The 19,947-nt window shown below is 42.9% G+C and overlaps 1 protein-coding gene across 1 annotated transcript in view; it reads right to left on the reverse strand.

The window, feature by feature from the left end:
• lrba (LPS-responsive vesicle trafficking, beach and anchor containing) overlaps positions 1-19,947 on the reverse strand; it is a 622,382-nt gene that overhangs the window by 411,416 nt on the left and 191,019 nt on the right. The window contains 2 exon segments of the mRNA XM_084317903.1: positions 2,465-2,646; positions 3,137-4,876. Coding sequence (XP_084174029.1) covers positions 2,465-2,646; positions 3,137-4,876 — 1,922 coding nt within the window.

Raw genomic sequence — 19,947 nt, forward strand, 5'->3', positions numbered from 1 at the left:
GTACAGACAGGAGCTCGACCACATTGACTTTGCATTGGTTTGTGGCAAACTACCCAGAGCTAGTATGAGGAACAGCATGGACTGAGCTGAGAAAATATTCTACCAGTCAACATAATTGATAAGTAGAAAATAGGGCTTATTTTCCAAACATAAGAACTATTCCTTTTCATCCTTTTCATTTGGATGAAAAGCCTCCAACAAATAGCCAGTGATGTACCTGAACGCGTTCAATGAACGATCGTTAACACTTTGATTGCCCAACCCGAGTTTTCTCGGGTTTACCCCCCACGGATTGAATGCCCATCACGAGAATATTCGTTTTTTCTCGTTTTTCTTTTTTATTAGCGATCTGAATTCATATTTCATCAACCGAGTCTACCGTTGGAAATTCAGCCACCCCAGGCGCTCAGATGTGAAAAAAGGAATTAAGCTTGGGCTCTGAAAGGGTTATGAACTTGTTCATATTTTGGGCAAACGTGAACTGAACACACTGTATTTTCGCTAGATGAACGTAATTGTGAACGTGTTCATTCTCAGCGATCTATCACAGTATAACTTCGTTCAAAAGTGTGCCAGATTTCTAAGAGCCTTCCAGGCGAAAACTCAACTAAAACACACCTTAAACAGGCCTTAATATGATGCCTGAAAACCACGTACACGCCTGTCACCCCTGACTGTCGCACTAACAAATACGTCATCACAACAATGTGGAGCCGGCGATTATTTGACAAATAATAGCAGCATTTGTATAATAATAATAGCAGCAAGGTATTGAAAATAGAACTATAAACTAGTTCATTTTTGAAACCATGAACTTTAGTTAAAGGGGACATGCATTATAAATGCCCTTTTTCTGTGTTTAGCATGGTTTTATAGTAATACAGGTTAGTATCAATGGGTCTGTGTCTCTAATTACCATATTGACTCATCAGTCTAGTCTGGAGTTCACGAGATCCTCCCTCACTCACCTGTTCTGATTTGACGGTTTCCGTGACGTTAATATAACATTGATTTGGGTCGGCTAGGTTGTGCAGTGGGCAAGGCGCTCACCACCAATGCAGGAGACGCTGGGTTCGAGCCCAGCTCTCCGCATTGCTATCAGCTTGGCTGGGCGTTCATACTAATACAATTGGCAGTATTAGGGGGTGGGAAGCTGATGGGTGGGGATCGGATGTTGTGGACAGCGACTCCTACAGGTCGGTTGGTGCGCCTGCGCAGCAGAATCAGGAAGCGACGGGGGCGGCGTGCCCTCCCACGCAGACCCCCGACGCTGAGAGATCGCGCTGTGCAGGTAAAAAGATGTGACGGCTGCTTCCTCGAGTACCGGAGGGGACACGTGATGTAAGGCTTCGTCCACATTGCAGCCGGCTTGTGGGAGGCATGGCCTAACAGCGTTCGAGACAGGGGAGGGTAGAATTGGATGATACGAAATTGGGATGAGAGAAAAAATTGAAAATGGGAGAAAAAGTAGATAAAAAAATATATATATAACATTGATTTGCATAGCTCCGCCCCTGGTTGTACTCACCTCCAACACCCACATCAACCATTATAGTGCAGAGACCAGAGACCGCATTGTAACCAGACACTTCCTCAAACAGGGTTTGACAGACAGGGGAGCTCCAGTAGCTCACCGCGTACCTCGAACGCTATTTTGGCGTCGGGGACAACCGTGCGCGTCACGGATCTGGGGTAGCGAGTTCGACTCCCGGACAAGCCGTACTTTCTCTGAGTGTCTTTCCCCCCATCTATACCCCCATTCAATCTGTTTCTGTCGGTCATACTTGACCAGGAAAAATCGATAAACGCGAAAAAGAACCAGCTGACTGGTCAAAGTTTAAAAAAGAAAACGGGGTTTGACAGGCAGAGAACGAGCGAGGAGAGAGAGAGAGAGAGAGAGGGGGGGACGGTGGGAGGGACTGCAGAAGTGTGTGTGCCATCTCTCTCCCTCGTCGGGGACACAAATACATAAACTTGACTGCGTGTGTGTGTCGGGACGCCTATCTCTCTCTCTCCCTCTCTCTCTCTCTCTCTCCCTCTTGCTCGTTCTCTCTCTCTATCTCTCTCTCTATCTCTCTCTCTCCCGCTCTCTCCCGCTCTCTCCCTCTCTCTCCCTCTCTCTCCCTCTCTCTCGCTTGCTCGTTCTCTCTCTCACTCTCTCTCGTATGTATCACGCTGTGTGGGTGACTCACTGAAAGTGCTTATGGGCAGAGCCCATCCAATAACAGGCTGAAATCCTGAGGCTGGAAAATGATGCTTTTGAGTACTCCATTAGAAATATAAAACAATGATTTTTTTTTTTTTAAATAAACCTTACAGATGTCTTCCATAGACTCACATGAATTGTGTAAAGTGGCCCAAATAGTGCAAGGAATAGCAATGCATGTCCCCTTTAAACATTTTGAATTATGAACTGAACTAGTTCGTGCAGAAGGTGAACTTTCCCAACACTGCAAATAGATACCTCCTCCACATTTGGACTTCGGTCTCGATGGAGAAGAGCAGGTCAGTGAGGAGGCGCTGGTGCATGTGGGACCAGCGGAACTCTGGGATGCGGAACATGGTGGAGCGAGGAGCCGAGGTGCCGCTCTCTCTGGCCGCCTGGCCTGGAGGCCCTGCTGTTGGAGGCTGGCCTTGGCTAGCATCCTGCACACAGACAACAGAGCTCATTAAAGAAGTGTGTTCCACATTAAGATAGCTAAAAAAAAATGTATAGGACACCACTGCTATAACATTTGTTGTGACATGAAAGTAAAACTTACTATGACATTTTATTTTAAATTTTTTTGAAATAAATGCTATCAAAGTATGAACATTTGACACAATAGAAGTTGTATTTCCTTGAGCAATGGACACCAGATAACATTATTTCCCCCGAAAATGGGCTAGCCTTGTGGAATTAAACTCTTCAAATGCATGATCTTTAACAGGAGGTAGGACTAGGAGGAAGAGGTTGCAGTGAGTCTGGAGCTGGGCCTGTTGCCATTCTATGTCTAGAAATGCCTCTACTGTAGTTGTAAGGTGTTAAGTTTGCATAATATTTCTCTGGACATGAAAGATCAAAACTGCCACCTACAGATAAGATAAGATAAGATATTCCTTTATTAATCCAAAATGTAAAGAGGGAGACACGTACAGTTGCAGAGGTCTCCTTCAGCTCCAGTCTCTCCGTATCCGACGCTACATTGGACACGTCCAGCCTGGCGATCTTGATCTCTTTGGTCTTGGTGGCGGAGTCTCTGCTCTTCTGTGTATCGGCACCAGGGGTCGCTGTGATGGTCTCTGGGGCCTTGGCTTCTTCTTCTGTGGTGGTGGCATCTGCAGGTTGGGGAGGTGAGGAGATGGATTCTGATGGTAATGTGGCCTCCTGGGCTGTTGGGGGTGACATGGAGTCTGAGGGCTGCTGTTCTGTGGTAGGGGGGTCAGTGCTGGAGGAAGGCTGCTCATCTTTGATAACATCTTCTTCTTTGTGTGCTTCTGTGAGATCTTCTTCTGACGTTTGAGGTGGTGGTACTACTTCTGAACTCTGATTGTCCACAGGCCCGTTATTCTCTCTAGCTTCTCCACTCTCTTCAGTCTCAATTGTTTCCACCTCTTGCTCCTTCTCCTCCTCGTCTTTCTTCTCCTCCTCACCTTTCTTCTCCTCCTCATCTTTCTTCTCCTCTGTCATCAGCTCCCCCTCATTATTTTCCTCTTCAACTTTCTTCTCCTCTGCCATAAGCTCCTCTTTCCTCTCCTCTTCATCTTTCCTCTCCTCAGTCATCAGCTCCTCCATCTTTTCCTCTTCATCTTTCTCCTCAGTCTTCAGCTCTTCCTTCTTATCCAGATCTTCATCATCTTTCTTCAGCTCCCCTTCGCTCTTACCTTCTGTCATCTTCCCACCCTCCTCCTCCTCTTCCTCCTCTTCCGCAGCAGCAGAAATAAAGGAGGCCTCCTCCAGACTGTCCTCAGGGTCACTAGGGTGGACCTGGTCACTAACCGACAACATGTCCACTAGGTCCTGGTCAAAGACAACGCTATTCTCCAGAGAGCCCGACGTCTCTGCGAACACTTGGTCACTCTTAGCTTCCGGCTCCGATTTAGCCTCTGCATCCACTCCATTCGAGGAGTCATCTGTTATGGAGGCCAATGATTCACCTTTGCTGTTGTCACAAGCTTCTTCTTCTTCGGGCAGAGGCTTTTGTGAATCATCCATCTCTGACATTTCAATGGTTTCTTCGACCCCTTCCGGTGAGTCATCCGTTTGCGGCTTCATTGCATTGGCGGCTTCAGTCAGGGTGCTCGTTGGTGCTTCAGTCAGGGTGCTCGTTGGTGCTTCAGTCAGGGTGCTCGTTGGTGCTTCAGTCAGGGTGCTCGTTGGTGCTTCAGTCAGGGTGCTTGTTGGTGCTAGGGCATCTTGTTCAGCCTTGTCACTGGATGTGTCAGTTGCAGGTTCTTGCTCTGTCTCGACTCCATCTGTAGTGGGTGTTTGTGCCACGGTACTGTCAGTCTCGTCCCCAGCATCTGAAGAACCTCCGGAGGACTCCTGGGTCAGCTGTTGGTCTTCCTCCTCTTCAGCCCTGGCCAGGATGTTGGACACAGTGACCGGCGTGTGTGTCCTCTCGTCGGCATCTGGTGAGCCGGCACGGGGGAGGGTGAAAGTGGAGGATGAGTCCGAGGGGGGCTGTGTCTCTCCATCTTGGGACCCTTCGTCCACCGTAAGTTCGATGACAGTGGACGGCGCAGTTTCTTCTCCGTTGACGTCGCGCTCCAGGATCTCGGAGGTGTGGCTGGCGCCTGACACGGTGCGGATATCACCCCCGGTGCCTGACGACTCAAGACGCTGGTACTGGCGGAACATGCGGGAGAGGTTCTCTTTGTGCTGTTCATACGTCACCTGCAAACACATAGGGGAGAGGATATCAGTGTAATTCCAAGTATATGGCGTACTAATATACTGTAGCATGCCCTATTACAGTGGTCAGCAATAGGCCCTCCAGCAATAATATCTGGCCCGTCAGATTATTTAGAGAATATGACCGACTATAGGCTAGGCTATATATTTAAGCTATAATATCTAAACAGAAAAACTACCACCACCTAAAGAATGCTTATTATACTACAGTATGTTTTATCCATGTTGAGAGTGAATAACAAGGTATGGCAGCGAGGTGCAATGTAGCGCTTGCTCAACGTGAATAAACAGCTGTCGGTGGACAGCGCCTGGTGCTGAAATAGCAAACAAGCAGTGTGGTATGAAATAAAAACACCAGTTCAGTAAGTCATTCAAACGTTATCTTTACTTATATATGACTGTGACGGCACCACACATGTGAACAGTAACAATGCAATTAAACTGACGTTATATCGGAGCACAAAAAGTTTAATCCACTTACATTAGGTATATAAGAATTACAATGAGACATTCATTATCTTAATTAAAAATACAATTAGGCTTTTAACCCTCCAAAGCCGGGCACGACACTAGACATGTTTTGCAAAACATTAAATATCACCGTTTGTGATAAAGACTCACTTTAAATTGTATCGGAGTCATGAGTCATTGTTATAAAATGTTTACAGAATCTTGAAATATCTAGATTGGTTGTTTTCTCTGGACTACATCTAATCCGCTGTATCCATCTATTTATCATTAGCTATGCATGTCACTATAGCCAAAGAAATTGTCACAGGGGCTGGGAGAACCAATGAACATTTGTTTGATTTCCATCGTTTCTCAATAGTCCAGTGTGCTCTGCAGAAAGAGCTGTTAGACAGAACCGCTGATTGCGCATAATGGATGATAGAGAGAGGCGCTAGTCTCTGGTTTTATAATAAAATCACAAAAAGACAAATGTATAATGTTCAGTGCAAACATTGAATCCAGTAATAATGTGATGTGTCCTACGTCTGGGAGGATGGGGTAATTATGAGAATAAAAAGTAGGCCCATGTCAAATCATTAATTAATTAGACTCCGCTATATGGTCAGTCCACACATTTATAATAATGGAAAATAGAAAAAACTGCTTGTTTACAGTTAATTATGCCACCTACAGTATGCAGCTCATTTATTTTGATCCATTTTCTGCCTCTGCCACAAATGTCTTAGTTATACGGTGGTCCGTCACAGAGTTAAACATTTTTTCACTATCAATTTATTAAATTAGCCATTGTTTTTGGTTCTGGCCCGCCATATAATGGTTTGGAAGAAATGTGGCCCCAGGCCAAACTTAATTGCCCACCCATGCCCTATTATATTACACCACTGTACCATACTAATACATAGCATGCCCCATTATATTACACCACTGTACCATACTAATACACTGTAGCATGGCCTATTATATTACACCACTGTACCATACTAATACACTGTAGCATGGCCTATTATATTACACCACTGTACCATACTAATACATAGCATGCCCTATTATATTACACCACTGTACCATACTAATACATAGCATGCCCTATTATATTACACCACTGTACCATACTAATACATAGCATGCCTCATTATATTACACCACTGTACCATACTAATACATAGCATGCCCTATTATATTACACCACTGTACCATACTAATACATAGCATGCCGCATTATATTACACCACTGTACCATACTACTACACTGTAGCATGCCCTATTATATTACACCACTGTACCATACTAATACATAGCCATGCCATATTATATTACACCACTGTACCATACTAATACACTGTAGTATGCCTCATTATATTACACCACTGTACCATACTAATACACTGTAGCAGGACATATTACTGTATATTACACCACTGTACCATACTAATACTGTAGCATGCCTCATTATATTACACCACTGTACCATACTAATACTGTAGTATGCCTCATTATATTACACCACTGTACCATACTAATACACTGTAGCAGGACATATTACTGTATATTACACCACTGTACCATACTAATATACTGTAGCAGGACATATTACTGTATATTACACCACTGTACCATACTAATACACTGTAGCATGCCCTATTATATTACACCACTGTACCATACTAATACTGTAGTATGCCTCATTATATTACACCACTGTACCATACTAATATACTGTACCATACTAATACACTGTAGCATGGTCTATTATATTACACCACTGTACGTACCATACTAATACACTGTAGCAGGACCTATTACACCACTGTACCATACTAATACATTGTAGCAGGACCTATTACTGTATATTACACCACTGTACCATACTAATACACTGTAGCATGCCCAATTATATTACACCACTGTACCATACTAATATACTGTACCATACTAATATACTGTAGCATGCCCAATTATATTACACCACTGTACCATACTAATATACTGTACCATACTAATATACTGTAGCATGCCCAATTATATTACACCACTGTACCATACTAATACACTGTACCATACTAATACACTGTAGCATGCCCCATTATATTACACCACTGTACCATACTAATATACTGTAGCATGCCCCATTATATTACACCACTGTACCATACTAATACACTGTACCATACTAATACACTGTAGCATGCCCCATTATATTACACCACTGTACCATACTAATATACTGTAGCATGCCCCATTATATTACACCACTGTACCATACTAATACACTGTACCATACTAATACACTGTAGCATGCCCCATTATATTACACCACTGTACCATACTAATACAGTGTAGCATGGCACATTACTGTATATTACACCACTGTACCATACTAATACACTGTAGCAGGACATATTACTGTATATTACACCACTGTACCATACTAATACACTGTAGCAGGACCTATTACTGTATATTACACCACTGTACCATACTACACTGTAGCAGGACATATTACTGTATATTACACCACTGTACCATACTAATACACTGTAGCAGGACCCATTACTGTATATTACACCACTGTACCATACTAATACACTGTAGCATGCCCCATTATATTACACCACTGTACCATACTAATACACTGTAGCATGTCCCATTATATTACACCACTGTACCATACTAATACAATGTAGCATACTAATACACTGTAGCATGTCCCATTATATTACACCACTGTACCATACTAATACACTGTAGCAGGACATATTACTGTAGCATACGAATACTGTAGCAGGACACATTACTGTATATTACACCACTGTAGCATACTGATCCGCTCTGAGTCGAGTGTATTTGCCGGAGGCGCTGCTGGAAAGAGCAACTGTAAAAAGATGTGAGATGATTGTGCTCTTATCTGGCAACACAGAAAAAGGCTCTACCCAGTACTTCCAGAGGGCATTTTCTAAACTATTTAAACCCATTACCAAGTTTCTACCCATTGGTACCGTTTATATCTGAAGCTATGGCAAAACACCATCTCTCATTATGTTCCGCCATCCGTGACCTAACCTCCATCAGTCTCCTCGATGCACCATCTGATACGGCCGGACTAGACTGCTTGTCTATAAGCACAAAGGGCTGCAGTGGCATTTGAGGAAGAGCCCCTCCGTGTTAACAGTCATAGATTAGCGGTAGATACTGTTAGTGTGTGTGTCTGCCGGCCACGCAAGAGTGCGTGTCTGGCATTGGCAAATACTCCCACGCCTAATTTAGGACCTGCATTAATCACTAGGCCTAGAGGACGGAATGTCAAAGCCTGGGTTGGAGGGGGGAGGGGGCTAGGAACCATTCTGCTGCTTTTTCACCTGAGGCTATTGAGAGCGAGAGAGAGATAGAGAGATAGAGAGAGAGAGAAAGAGAGAGAGATAGATAGAGAAAGCAAGAGAGAGAGAGAGAGAGCGAGAGAGAGCGAGAGAGAAAGAGAGAGAAAGAGAGAGAGAGAGAGAATGTGAGATCAAAAGGCAGAGTGAAGAAATAAAGACAGTATGTAAAGGAGAAGAAAGAAAGAAAGCCAACAAGCGTGCAGAGAGAATGGATAGAGGGGAAGAGAGAGGCTGATTATTTGTAATTAATTAGGCCTTATTGTTCTAAATTAGCCTGCTACACAGGCACTCATTAATCTTCTGTTGGAGGGAAAGCAGTGATTGGTAATCTATAGCTGTTCTCTCAGAGTACAGAGTCTGTTCTGAATGCACTGATAGCATCGGTCTCTTTCTTCCTCTCTCTCTCTCTCTCTCTCTCTCTCTCTCTCTGTGTGTTAGTGATCGCCTGGCAACCCCGGCTTCTCCTCCCCATTAGTTTCAGCTTAATTTGACATCTAGCATTATTTAGCTATTAAAAAAGGGCTGCATTCAGGAGCACTACTGCAATGGAAATGAAGGCGGAGAGCGGCAGCAGTGCAGTACAGCACCACGCCTGACGTCATGGGTCCAGGATGTAGCCGGTACATTAAGATGATGTATGTTGGCCTGAAACGGGGGGGTTCTGTACCAGATCCAGTTACCGTTAGACGGGAGGCAGCGCGTGCGTCTCTGTGGTTGCTACGTTAGTGGGTGGGCTCAGACATCACTATTGATCTAATCTCATTTAATTCTACTCCATGACTCAGGACTCTGTGGGGTACAGTGGGGGGTAGGGGGGTGCAGGGGGGGGTGTTACAGTAAATATTTTAAAATGGTGGTGGGCTTTTCTAAATGTGACAGCTAACATGGTATTAACTGGACATGGCCATAGCCAAGAGATCGTACAGATGATTTGAAATGCTTTTTTGGAAAAAGGGGGCGGCTATTAGTAAACCGGGGTAAAATGCCTCCCGAGGTAAGAAGCTGCCCCCTCCCCCCTGTAATGTACTCCATGACCACTAAATTGACTCAAATTATATTTCAGATCATGACTTGGATAGTAATGGTCTTGCTGATCTTTGTATAGCATCCAACTTATTTTAGTAGTGGGAGGTAGGAGGACAGGTAATTTGATGTAATATGTTGACATTAAGAAATAAGGATATGTTTTAAAAGGATGTCCATTTTTATATTTTTTTGTAATGAAAGTCCAAGAGTAGGACTTTGAGGGATGTCCCCACAGACAGCAATGATTTCGAATAGGCAAGCCTAGCTAATATCACATTTCTGAGAAAGTACACCATCATCTAACACAATAGCTACCGGTATGTTAAGAAATATCCTGAGGTAAGAAAGAAACTGTGAGAAGGCTTTTTATAAAATTTGAACTCTATTTACATGATGCATTTGGCTAATGAGACAGTATTGGTTATTTAGTTAAGTTTGTTGATACATTACATTCTTCCCTGGGTAGTGGGGGAATAAAACTTTAAAACTTTTTACATTTAGTTTTATGCTAAAGTTGTAGTCTGTTATGATTTAATTACCCTCTAAATGTGTTTACTTAACATATTTCTTGTCTACATATTATATTAATATTCAAAGTATATTTATTTTAATAGATACACACATTTGTTCTACTTGTTGGTCTCACCTGTGGGGCCTAAAATATTGTATATTATATATATATAATATATAATACTGGGAAACCCCAATATCAAAACCTCTTCAAGACCTCAACTCCTTGAATACAGTAGCTGGTGCTTTTACAGGCACTAATGTATACCTCAAGAAAGAAAGAAATAAAGAAAGAAAGTTCAATAAATGGATCAATTAAAAAGTGATTGAAATAAATAAATACATATTTTAATAAATAAATACAATATCCTCTTCTACTGTCCCACACATAAATAAAGAGTACAGGAGACTATTTTTGCTTCCAAAACAAGTGGAACCTATAAAATCCCTTAGCAGTGGTTTCATTGTCCCTGTAAAAACAGACCTGGGATCAGTGAGGGGCCCCAGACCGCAGACAGACAGTGTGGTGAGGGGTCTGGGGGTGGCTGAGCCATTGGTCCAGGGAGACCCCCACAGTAGGAGCCTGGGAGTCCCCCCATTTTAGATCAATAGATAGAGAGACCGCAAAACAAAGGGGGATATGGGGGGAAAGCGAGCGCAGCTCTAATGCTATTAGCTAAATGCAATTCCTCCTCCCAAATCAATGTCGTCTGCTGCAGCAGCGGCCTGGGCTGCGCGCTCCTGCTCTCCTCCACAGTCTCTCCATTCTTGAAATCCTTTTCTTTCCCTCTTTATTTTTACACAAAATCTGCAAGTGTGTCCAGAGATGGTGTAGGGGTTAAAAGACCCTCCCCGCCAGCTCTAGGACTGCATGTACTCCGGCTGGCCTGGGATCAGATCCCACCACAGTCCCTCTCAGCCTTCCTAGATGTACTGGGTATCAGCATGTGGCCATACAGTAGCTAGGTATGTCTTTAGGAACCAGCAGTAGACTGCATTTACTACCATAGCTAGGTATGTCTTTAGGAACCAGCAGTAGACTGCATTTACTAACACTCTCTTCAATAGATTACTCTCCAGATAGCCATGCTGCACAGTAGGCCTACTGTATACTAGGGCTGCTCCATTATGGCAAAAATCACGGTTATTTTAGGGCTGGGCGATAAAACGATAACAATAATTGTCCAAATGACAATACTGACCAAATTGAGATTTATTTTTCTCTTGTCCATTTATTTTGTTTGCTTTCTAATTTAAAATACAGTTTGAAACCGTCTGTACACAGCAGGCTATGTGTGCTAGCAGAGCTAGTCTCCAGTCACGAGTCACGGTGCATGTGTGCACCACCACCAAGCGCCAAAAGATAGAAAAGAAACTAACAGAACTGTTCAACTCCCCCACAGCCAGGTACTTTCAGACCAGCTGCAGCCTGAGAACTGGAGTGTGAGGGGCTGTAACACTAAAGATGGCGGCAATGACAAAGAATTGCTGCAAAATAAACATATACAATGGGGGAAATAAGTATTGAACACATCAGCATTTTGTCCCCTAAATATATTTCCAATGTGTCCATTCAAGTGAAATTTTCACCAGACTTTGGTATTAACTCAGGGAATCCAGACAAACAAATCTAAACATTAAAGTCCATACATAAATAAAGTTATGTGTAATAAAGTGGAATGACATAGGAAAAAGTATTGAACACACTAACTGAAATGTATTCAATACTTAGTGGAGACGCCTTTGTTTGTAATGACAGCTCCAAGGATGCTTTCTGTATGATGCAACTAATCACCCGCAGTATTCAGGTGTGATTTTGGCCCATTCCTCTACACAGATTGTCTTTAAATCTTGAAGATTGCGGAGGGGCCTCTTGTTAATCTGGATCTTCAGATGCTTCCACAAATGTTCAATTGGGTTTAAGTCAGGTGATTGACTGGGCCATTCCAACAAGTTGATTTTCTTTCTCTGAAACCAACTGAGAGTTTCCTTTGCCGTTTGCTTTGGATCGTTGTCCTGCTGGAAGGTCCGCCCACGTCTCATCCTCAGCATCCTGGTGGATGGCAGCAGGTTCATCTCAAGAATTTCTCTGTACATGGCTCCATTCATTGTTCCTTCAATGATATGAAGTCTGCCAGTACCAGGAGAGGAGAAGCAGCCCCACACCATGATACTTCCACCTCCAAACTTCACTGTTGGTAGTGTTATTCGGGTAATGTGCACTGCCATTTCTCCTCCAAACATGGTGTGTTGTGTGACAGCCAGAAAGTAACATTTTGGTCTCATCTGACCAGAGTACATGCTCCCAGTAGTTCACTGGCTTGTCCAAATGTTGTTTGGCAAACTTTAAACAAGCTTCAACATGTCTGTTCTTCAGTAGTGGAGTCTTGCGGGCTGAGCGTGCACAGAGGCCATGGCGGTGGAGCGCATTGCCTATGGTCCTTTCTGTCACAGTTGTACCTGCTGCCTCCAAGTCTTTCTGGAGCTCTTTCCTAGTGGTCCATGGCTCTCTGGCTACTCTTCTAAGTATCCTTCTGACTCCCTGATCAGAAATGTTGCGAGGAGCACCTGTGCATGGCCGGTTGATGATGGAGTGATGTTGCTTTCACTTATGGATAATGCCCCCAATGGTGCTTACTGGAAGATTCTGAAGTTGTGAAATACGTCTTTAGCCAATTCTATTGTCATGATTTGCAATAATCTGTTTGTGAAGGTCTTGAGAGCTCTTTGCTTTTACCCATCATTTAATGTTTCTTGTGTGGCAACTTGGTAACAAAAAAATTACATTTTATAGCCCATCAATATATTCTAACCCAGTTGACATTATTAGCACAGATAGGAGGTAGAGTTGCCTCCTAATTAGTTTTGGTTTTCAGCTAGTTACTTGCCTTTCCTCGCTGTGGTGTACTGCTTTTTCTTAGTGTGTCCAATACTTTTTTCCCGTTTCATTCCACTTTTTTTACACATAACTTTATTTACATATGGACTTTAATGTTTAGATTTCTTGTCTGGATTGCTTGAGTTAATAACAAAGTCTGGTGCAAATGTCACTTGAATACGCTCATGGGAAATACATTTACTGAACAAAATGTTGATGTGTTCAATACTTATTCCCCCCACTGTATTTGTCGTTTAAATAATAATTAAAAAAAAATATATATATATATATACTAATAGAAATATCGATATCGAACAATATGAATAAGAAAAGTGATAAAAATTGACATATCGCCAGAGCCCTTGGTTATTTTCATTTATATTAAAGTCACAATTATTAAACACAATTACTCGATTGCTGATTGCCGTGGCTCGCTCCTCCCTCTCAGCACGTGCTGAAACTAGTGTTTGGGCAGAGCGCACTGCTGTGAAGGCAGGGTGTGCTGCATTTACAACACAAGACAAAATAAGAGCAACATGGCATGCAGCACAATAATAGTTTTATCTTGTTTTCATGATCGTGGGAAGCCAAAATCATAATTGAAATTCGATTAATCAGTATACTGTATACTGGGCTGAGTTTACTGAAGTGAATACCACATTCAATCACAGCATCTCAAACTGTGGGGGGGGGGGGGGGGGGGGGTTTGAATCAATAGCCTTCAGTTGTAGATTTAATTTAAACATATCAGAATTGAATTCCCTACTCATTCAGAGATGATTAGACCAAATATGAGTAACCAATCTCATCAGTAACTCCCTGCGGCCCCAGTAGTCTATAGGAGAGCGGTTTGCTCGTAGATAGTATAGATTCAATACTCTTGTCTAGTCTATGGTATTGTGTGTAGGGCCATTATCTGGACCTGGTCAATGCACTACCATGTCCTCATTTCCACATTCCTTTGTGTGGCTGTCGTGTCCATCTCAGACCAGCAGGTCTAAGCATGGAGCGTCTCAATAGCACTGGGAAGCAGCCAGTGGTTCTCAACCGCTTTCATTTCAAAAAGACAAAAGTCCCAATACCCCCCTTTGTTTTGCGCATGCATGCGTAGGGTATGGTGTCCCGATTATTTTGTGAATCGAGGGGTAGTGGGTCATACAACTGGCCCTTCAAATGGAGCATTTTCAGATGCTGACTCAAAACGGAAAGGTAGTAAAGGACTGACGTTACCTATTTACCTACGTTTTGCAGAACTTTGAATTCATTCATGTTATAACACCTTTGCCTTTGAAGAAATACACTGCATAACTTCACATTTCCCCAGATGCACACCATTCCATTCCACTATTTCCACTTCTCCAAATGAAGACAAAATGCATGGTTTTACATATATCTGCCATATATTTCTCTTGGCAGATGAACATCTTACAGGCCCAACATAGTCAGCTGACCGGGAGTCTGAAGGACAGAGGCTCCTTCAAGCATACATGCCGTTTTTTGGGGGGGAAATCACCCCAATTCATACTCAAGTGTGTGGCGAGCTGGAAGAGGGGCATCTTGGACGGCGGGGGGTGGAGTATGGGGTTGAGGAGGTGCTGTGTCAGTGTACCACCTGCAGGAACATCTGTCCATTCAGAGTTGCTCACACACACTGCCATGTGATTACGCAGGCCAGTCTTTTATTGGACAGAATCTTGAATCCCATACCTGCCAATATTATGCTGTGAAAAAGGGGCTTCAAACTTTCTTTCATTTTGGCACGTTTGTCCTTTTGTCGGAGGCTGACTGTGCACAGGTACTGAAGAGCTGTAGCGTATATTTATATTCACTCTGGGTTGCCAGGTTGTGCAGGAATAATTAAGAATAGTGTATGAAGAGGATAAAATGGTTTCTCAATCTAATCTTTGAGACCAGTTATCTGCCTCTCGGACCTATATTTAAGATATTCTGACTAACAGTATGACTTTACAGCTAGAGGGGGAGTATCTGGCCAAAACGAGTTGACTAACTACTAGTTTATTAGTTTTAGTTTAAAATGGAAGCAACCTCTGTCAGTCCGTCTGTCCTTCAGTTTCCTCAAGAACCGTTCATCCAATATCGACTTCACAGTTGGCAGGTGTATATGCTGAGGAGGACCCAAGAAAGTGTTGTGTCAAGTGTGAAGTTGATTGGTTAAATGGTTCTCAAGAAAGCTACAAGCAGCAATACTGGGGGCCACATTTGAAAGGGCACTGCACTAGTTTTAATGAAATGGGCAGCCTTGAATAATCTCAAGTAATCAGCTACCCTAATGTTAAAGAAGGTACTGGTATCACATACTGTACTTAAAGCTATTACAATAAAAATGTTCAATAAAACATCATCGTCAGATTGGTTGCGATACCTTAGTATAGTTACAGTTTTGTTCCTGGCCCCTGGCACAGGATTTGCTTTTATGATGAGGAGAGGGTGAACAGCCCTTACAAAACATGAATGTAGAGTTATTTATTTGTTATTTGTTGATGAAGCAAGTTTTGTTTGGAAAGGCTTCCTTTGCACCGTAATGCATTCAGCAGATATCCTGGTCGCACACAATATCAATACGAGATAGAGGATATTAATGTCCATGATCCAGTATAACCATGATCCACTACAACCATGATCCACTACAACCATGATCCACTACAACCAGAACAACCATGATACACTACAACCATGATCCACTACAACCATGATCCAGTATAACCATGATCCACTACAACCAGAACAACCATGATACACTACAACCTGAACAACCATGATACACTACAACCATGATCCACTACAACCATGATCCACTACAACCAGAACAACCATGATCCACTACAACCATGATCCACTACAACCATGATCCACTACAACCAGAACAACCATGATCCACTACAACCATGATCCACTACAACCAGAACAACCATGATCCACTACAACCAGAACAACCATGATCCACTACAACCATGATCCACTACAACCAGAACAACCATGATCCACTACAACCATGATCCACTACAACCAGAACAACCATGATCCACTACAACCATGATCCACTACAACCATGATCCACTACAACCAGAACAACCATGATCCACTACAACCAGAACAACCATGATCCACTACAACCATGATCCACTACAACCATGATCCACTACAACCATGATCCACTACACAACCAGAACAACCATGATCCACTACAACCAGAACAACCATGATCCACTACAACCATGATCCACTACAACCATGATCCACTACAACCATGATCCACTACAACCAGAACAACCATGATCCACTACAACCAGAACAACCATGATCCACTACAACCATGATCCACTACAACCATGATCCACTACAACCAGAACAACCATGATCCACTACAACCAGAACAACCATGATCCACTACAACCATGATCCACTACAACCATGATCCACTACAACCAGAACAACCATGATCCACTACAACCAGAACAACCATGATCCACTACAACCATGATCCACTACAACCATGATCCACTACAACCAGAACAACCATGATCCACTACAACCAGAACAACCATGATCCACTACAACCAGAACAACCATGATCCACTACAACCAGAACAACCATGATCCAGAACAAATAGAACAACCATGATCCAGAACCACCATGATCCAGAACCACCATGATCCAGAACAACCATGATCCAGAACAACCATGATCCAGAACCACCATGATCTAGAACAACCATGATCCAGAACAAATAGAACTACCATGATCCAGAACCACCATGATCCAGAACCACCATGATCCAGAACAAATAGAACCACCATGATCCAGAACAAATAGAACCACCATGATCCAGAACCACCATGATCCAGAACAAATAGAACAAAAGGTATATCCTCTAGTCCAGTGGTTCCCAACCTTTTTCCCCCCAGGGACACCCAAACATCTCTGATGAAATTCGTGGACCCCCTCCTAATAAGATACCATAAAATACTTTTTTTTTTTCATTTTAATAACAAACTGCTTATACACAGGCATGTGCATCACAATTAGACCCACTATGCTTCTTTGACTTGTGCCTTCAATCAACAAATCTCATCTTGCACCATATGCATTTCAAAATGTTTGGCCAATATTCAAATGCTGTATTCATCCTCTCAAATCAGGCCCTAATGGTGAACGGTTTGCATTTATGGAACAAATCAATGCAACAAATTAAACTAAATATGAGACAGGAAATTCCAATCAGTAGCAGAGAGAATTTGTCCTAGCTGGGTTTAATACCTTTTTTTTGTCATTTTAATAACAAACTGCTTATACACAGGCATATGCATCACAATTAGACCCACTATGCTTCTTTAACTTGTGCCTTCAATCAACAAATCTCATCTTGCACCATATGTATTTCAAAATTTTGGCCAATATTCAAATCCTGTATTCATCCTCTCAAATCAGTCCCTAATGGTGAACGGTTTGCATTTATGTTGAATGAAGTAAGAATCCACTGCAGTAAAAATATCCTCACCTCGAGTGGTGGTAGTAAGGTTGACTGACATGAGAATGTCCTGCTTCAGATCCTCATTTTCAATATATTGCACATAAACGATGAGCACAGCCTCGTCTGCGACAGTTGTAGTTTCATCAAGTTGTATGGCAAATGGACCCTTTCTAAGCTTTTTTGACAGCTGCTGCTCGCAATCACTTGACATCTGATTTTAGTTTATCCGCCACCTGTGGGCCGCACAGTTTCTAAACCATTTTGATGCAGGCTGGTTTGATGAGCTGCTCGCCAATATTGTGCGGTTTCTTTGCTTTTGCAATTAAAAGCGAACACTCAAAGGAGGCTTCGGTAGCCTTCTGTAAATCACTGCCACCCCTGCTCCACGCTACTCTAACATCAACAGGCTTGTTCGCCTTGAGAGACTGTTCTTTCCTCCGAAAAAAGTCTGGATCCTTCCCAACGGTTTCTGGGTGCTTAGACGCCTGATGTCTCTTCAGCTTGCTGGGCTTCAGGCTCGAGTTTGCCAACTTTTCTCCACAAATCACACACTCCGGTTGTTTGTCTGGTCCCTCAGTGAAGCCCATGGTGATGTAATTTTCGCGATTGCTGTAGGTCCTAACTTTTTTTGCAGATGAGCTGCCGTCATCTCCTTTTCGTTTGTCACACATTTTCGCCTCTGGCGGCTGACTGCAGACGAGCCGAGAAAGTTAACTAGCGTGCTAGGCTAGCTACAGAAAGTGATACAGTCAACTGATTCGCGTTTTAGCGGCTACCCGGTAGCCTACTGTTAACGTTCAAAAATCATGTCTAGATGTTTATTTATTTATCTTTATTTTTTATTGTAGTGGAGAGACTATTCATGCTTCTGATGATAAAAAAAAAAAAAAAAAAAAAATCATCTGTGGTCTGGCGGACCCCCTGCGCCCCCTGGCGGACCCCCAGGGGGTCCGCGGACCCCAGGTTGGGAATCACTGCTCTAGTCTATAGGACCACTGCTGCCCATCACAGAGTAAGCACATGTTTTTCCCTGGTGCTCTTCAGTGAAAACATATATATATATATATATGCATGTAAGGATGTGAAGCAGGGAGTGTGTGTATGTTTATCAGGAGGATCCCAGTGGGCAGGTTGTATTTATGGGGCCTTGTTTCTCTGATTGTTCAGCCTCACAGCTCAAATGAATATTCAATGTGCTGGGAGAGAGAAAAGGAAGCTTCCCAAGAGAACACACAAACAGACATACATAACATACAAATAAGTATACACAAATACTTGTATATGCACACACAGAGATAGACACACAAAAAGATATATTGAAGTACACAAACTAGTGCATGTGTACACACGTACACACACACACACAGCCCCACACAACCTTACAAGTGTGCACATGAGCAAGCACACACACACACACACACACACACAGCCCCACAGCTGTGTGAGGAGAGAGCAGCAGTGACAAACAGCCTTGGTGCTGTAGAGGTGGCAGGAAATCTATCAAACGGGACAATAAAATTGCAATTGAGTTTCTTTAGCTTTTTTTATCGCAGATGCATGTATCTTGATGGCTTGCGCCCGCTGCACCTATCCAATTCACAGCCTGGGACCCTGCTGTGAGTGCACGGGCATGTGCTCGCACGCATGTGTGTGTGTGTGTGTGTGTGTGTGTGTATGTGTGTGTGTGTGTGTGTGTGTGCATGCCCGCTAGATCTCCTAACTGCACGTATGTGTATGCACGTGCACTGTTTGTGTGAAGTTCTGTTTTTAGACTGGTGCTGGGCTTTGTAAACAGCGGCAAGAAGAAACGGCATTAATCTTGTGCAATTATAGGGAAAAAAGCAATTACAGCTTGTCTTGTATCGAGAGGAATGACCAATTTCTTCACAGCGCCACGCTAGGCAATGCGCTGGGGGTGTAAAGTGAGACTGCGACCATGTGAAACCTGCAACAACAATAAGCTCAGGGTGAAGAGAAACCCTTCAGAGAGACCATTCTTCATATATAGCAGGCGACGGGTGCTTATTTTCTCAGTGCAGCCACCGCGTGACAAATTAGACATGCTGATTGCCGCTACAAACTGTGTTTCAACAGACACTGGTCTGACAATGTCTACACTAAATAGCCTAAGTACTGCAGGTGCACTAGTATAATTTCGTACAATTGTGAGACAAAGACTAAAATACAGATCTTCATTTTGTTGTTTTATTGAAAATCTCCAAATAATATGATCTGTTCAAACTGGGGGAGACAAATTTACGATTATCAAAATAAGTTGATAGCCTATGCTATTCCACATAA

This window comes from Notolepis coatsorum (assembly GCF_963971535.1).
Source record: "Notolepis coatsorum genome assembly, chromosome: 7".
Taxonomy (NCBI): Eukaryota; Metazoa; Chordata; class Actinopteri; order Aulopiformes; family Paralepididae; genus Notolepis; species Notolepis coatsorum.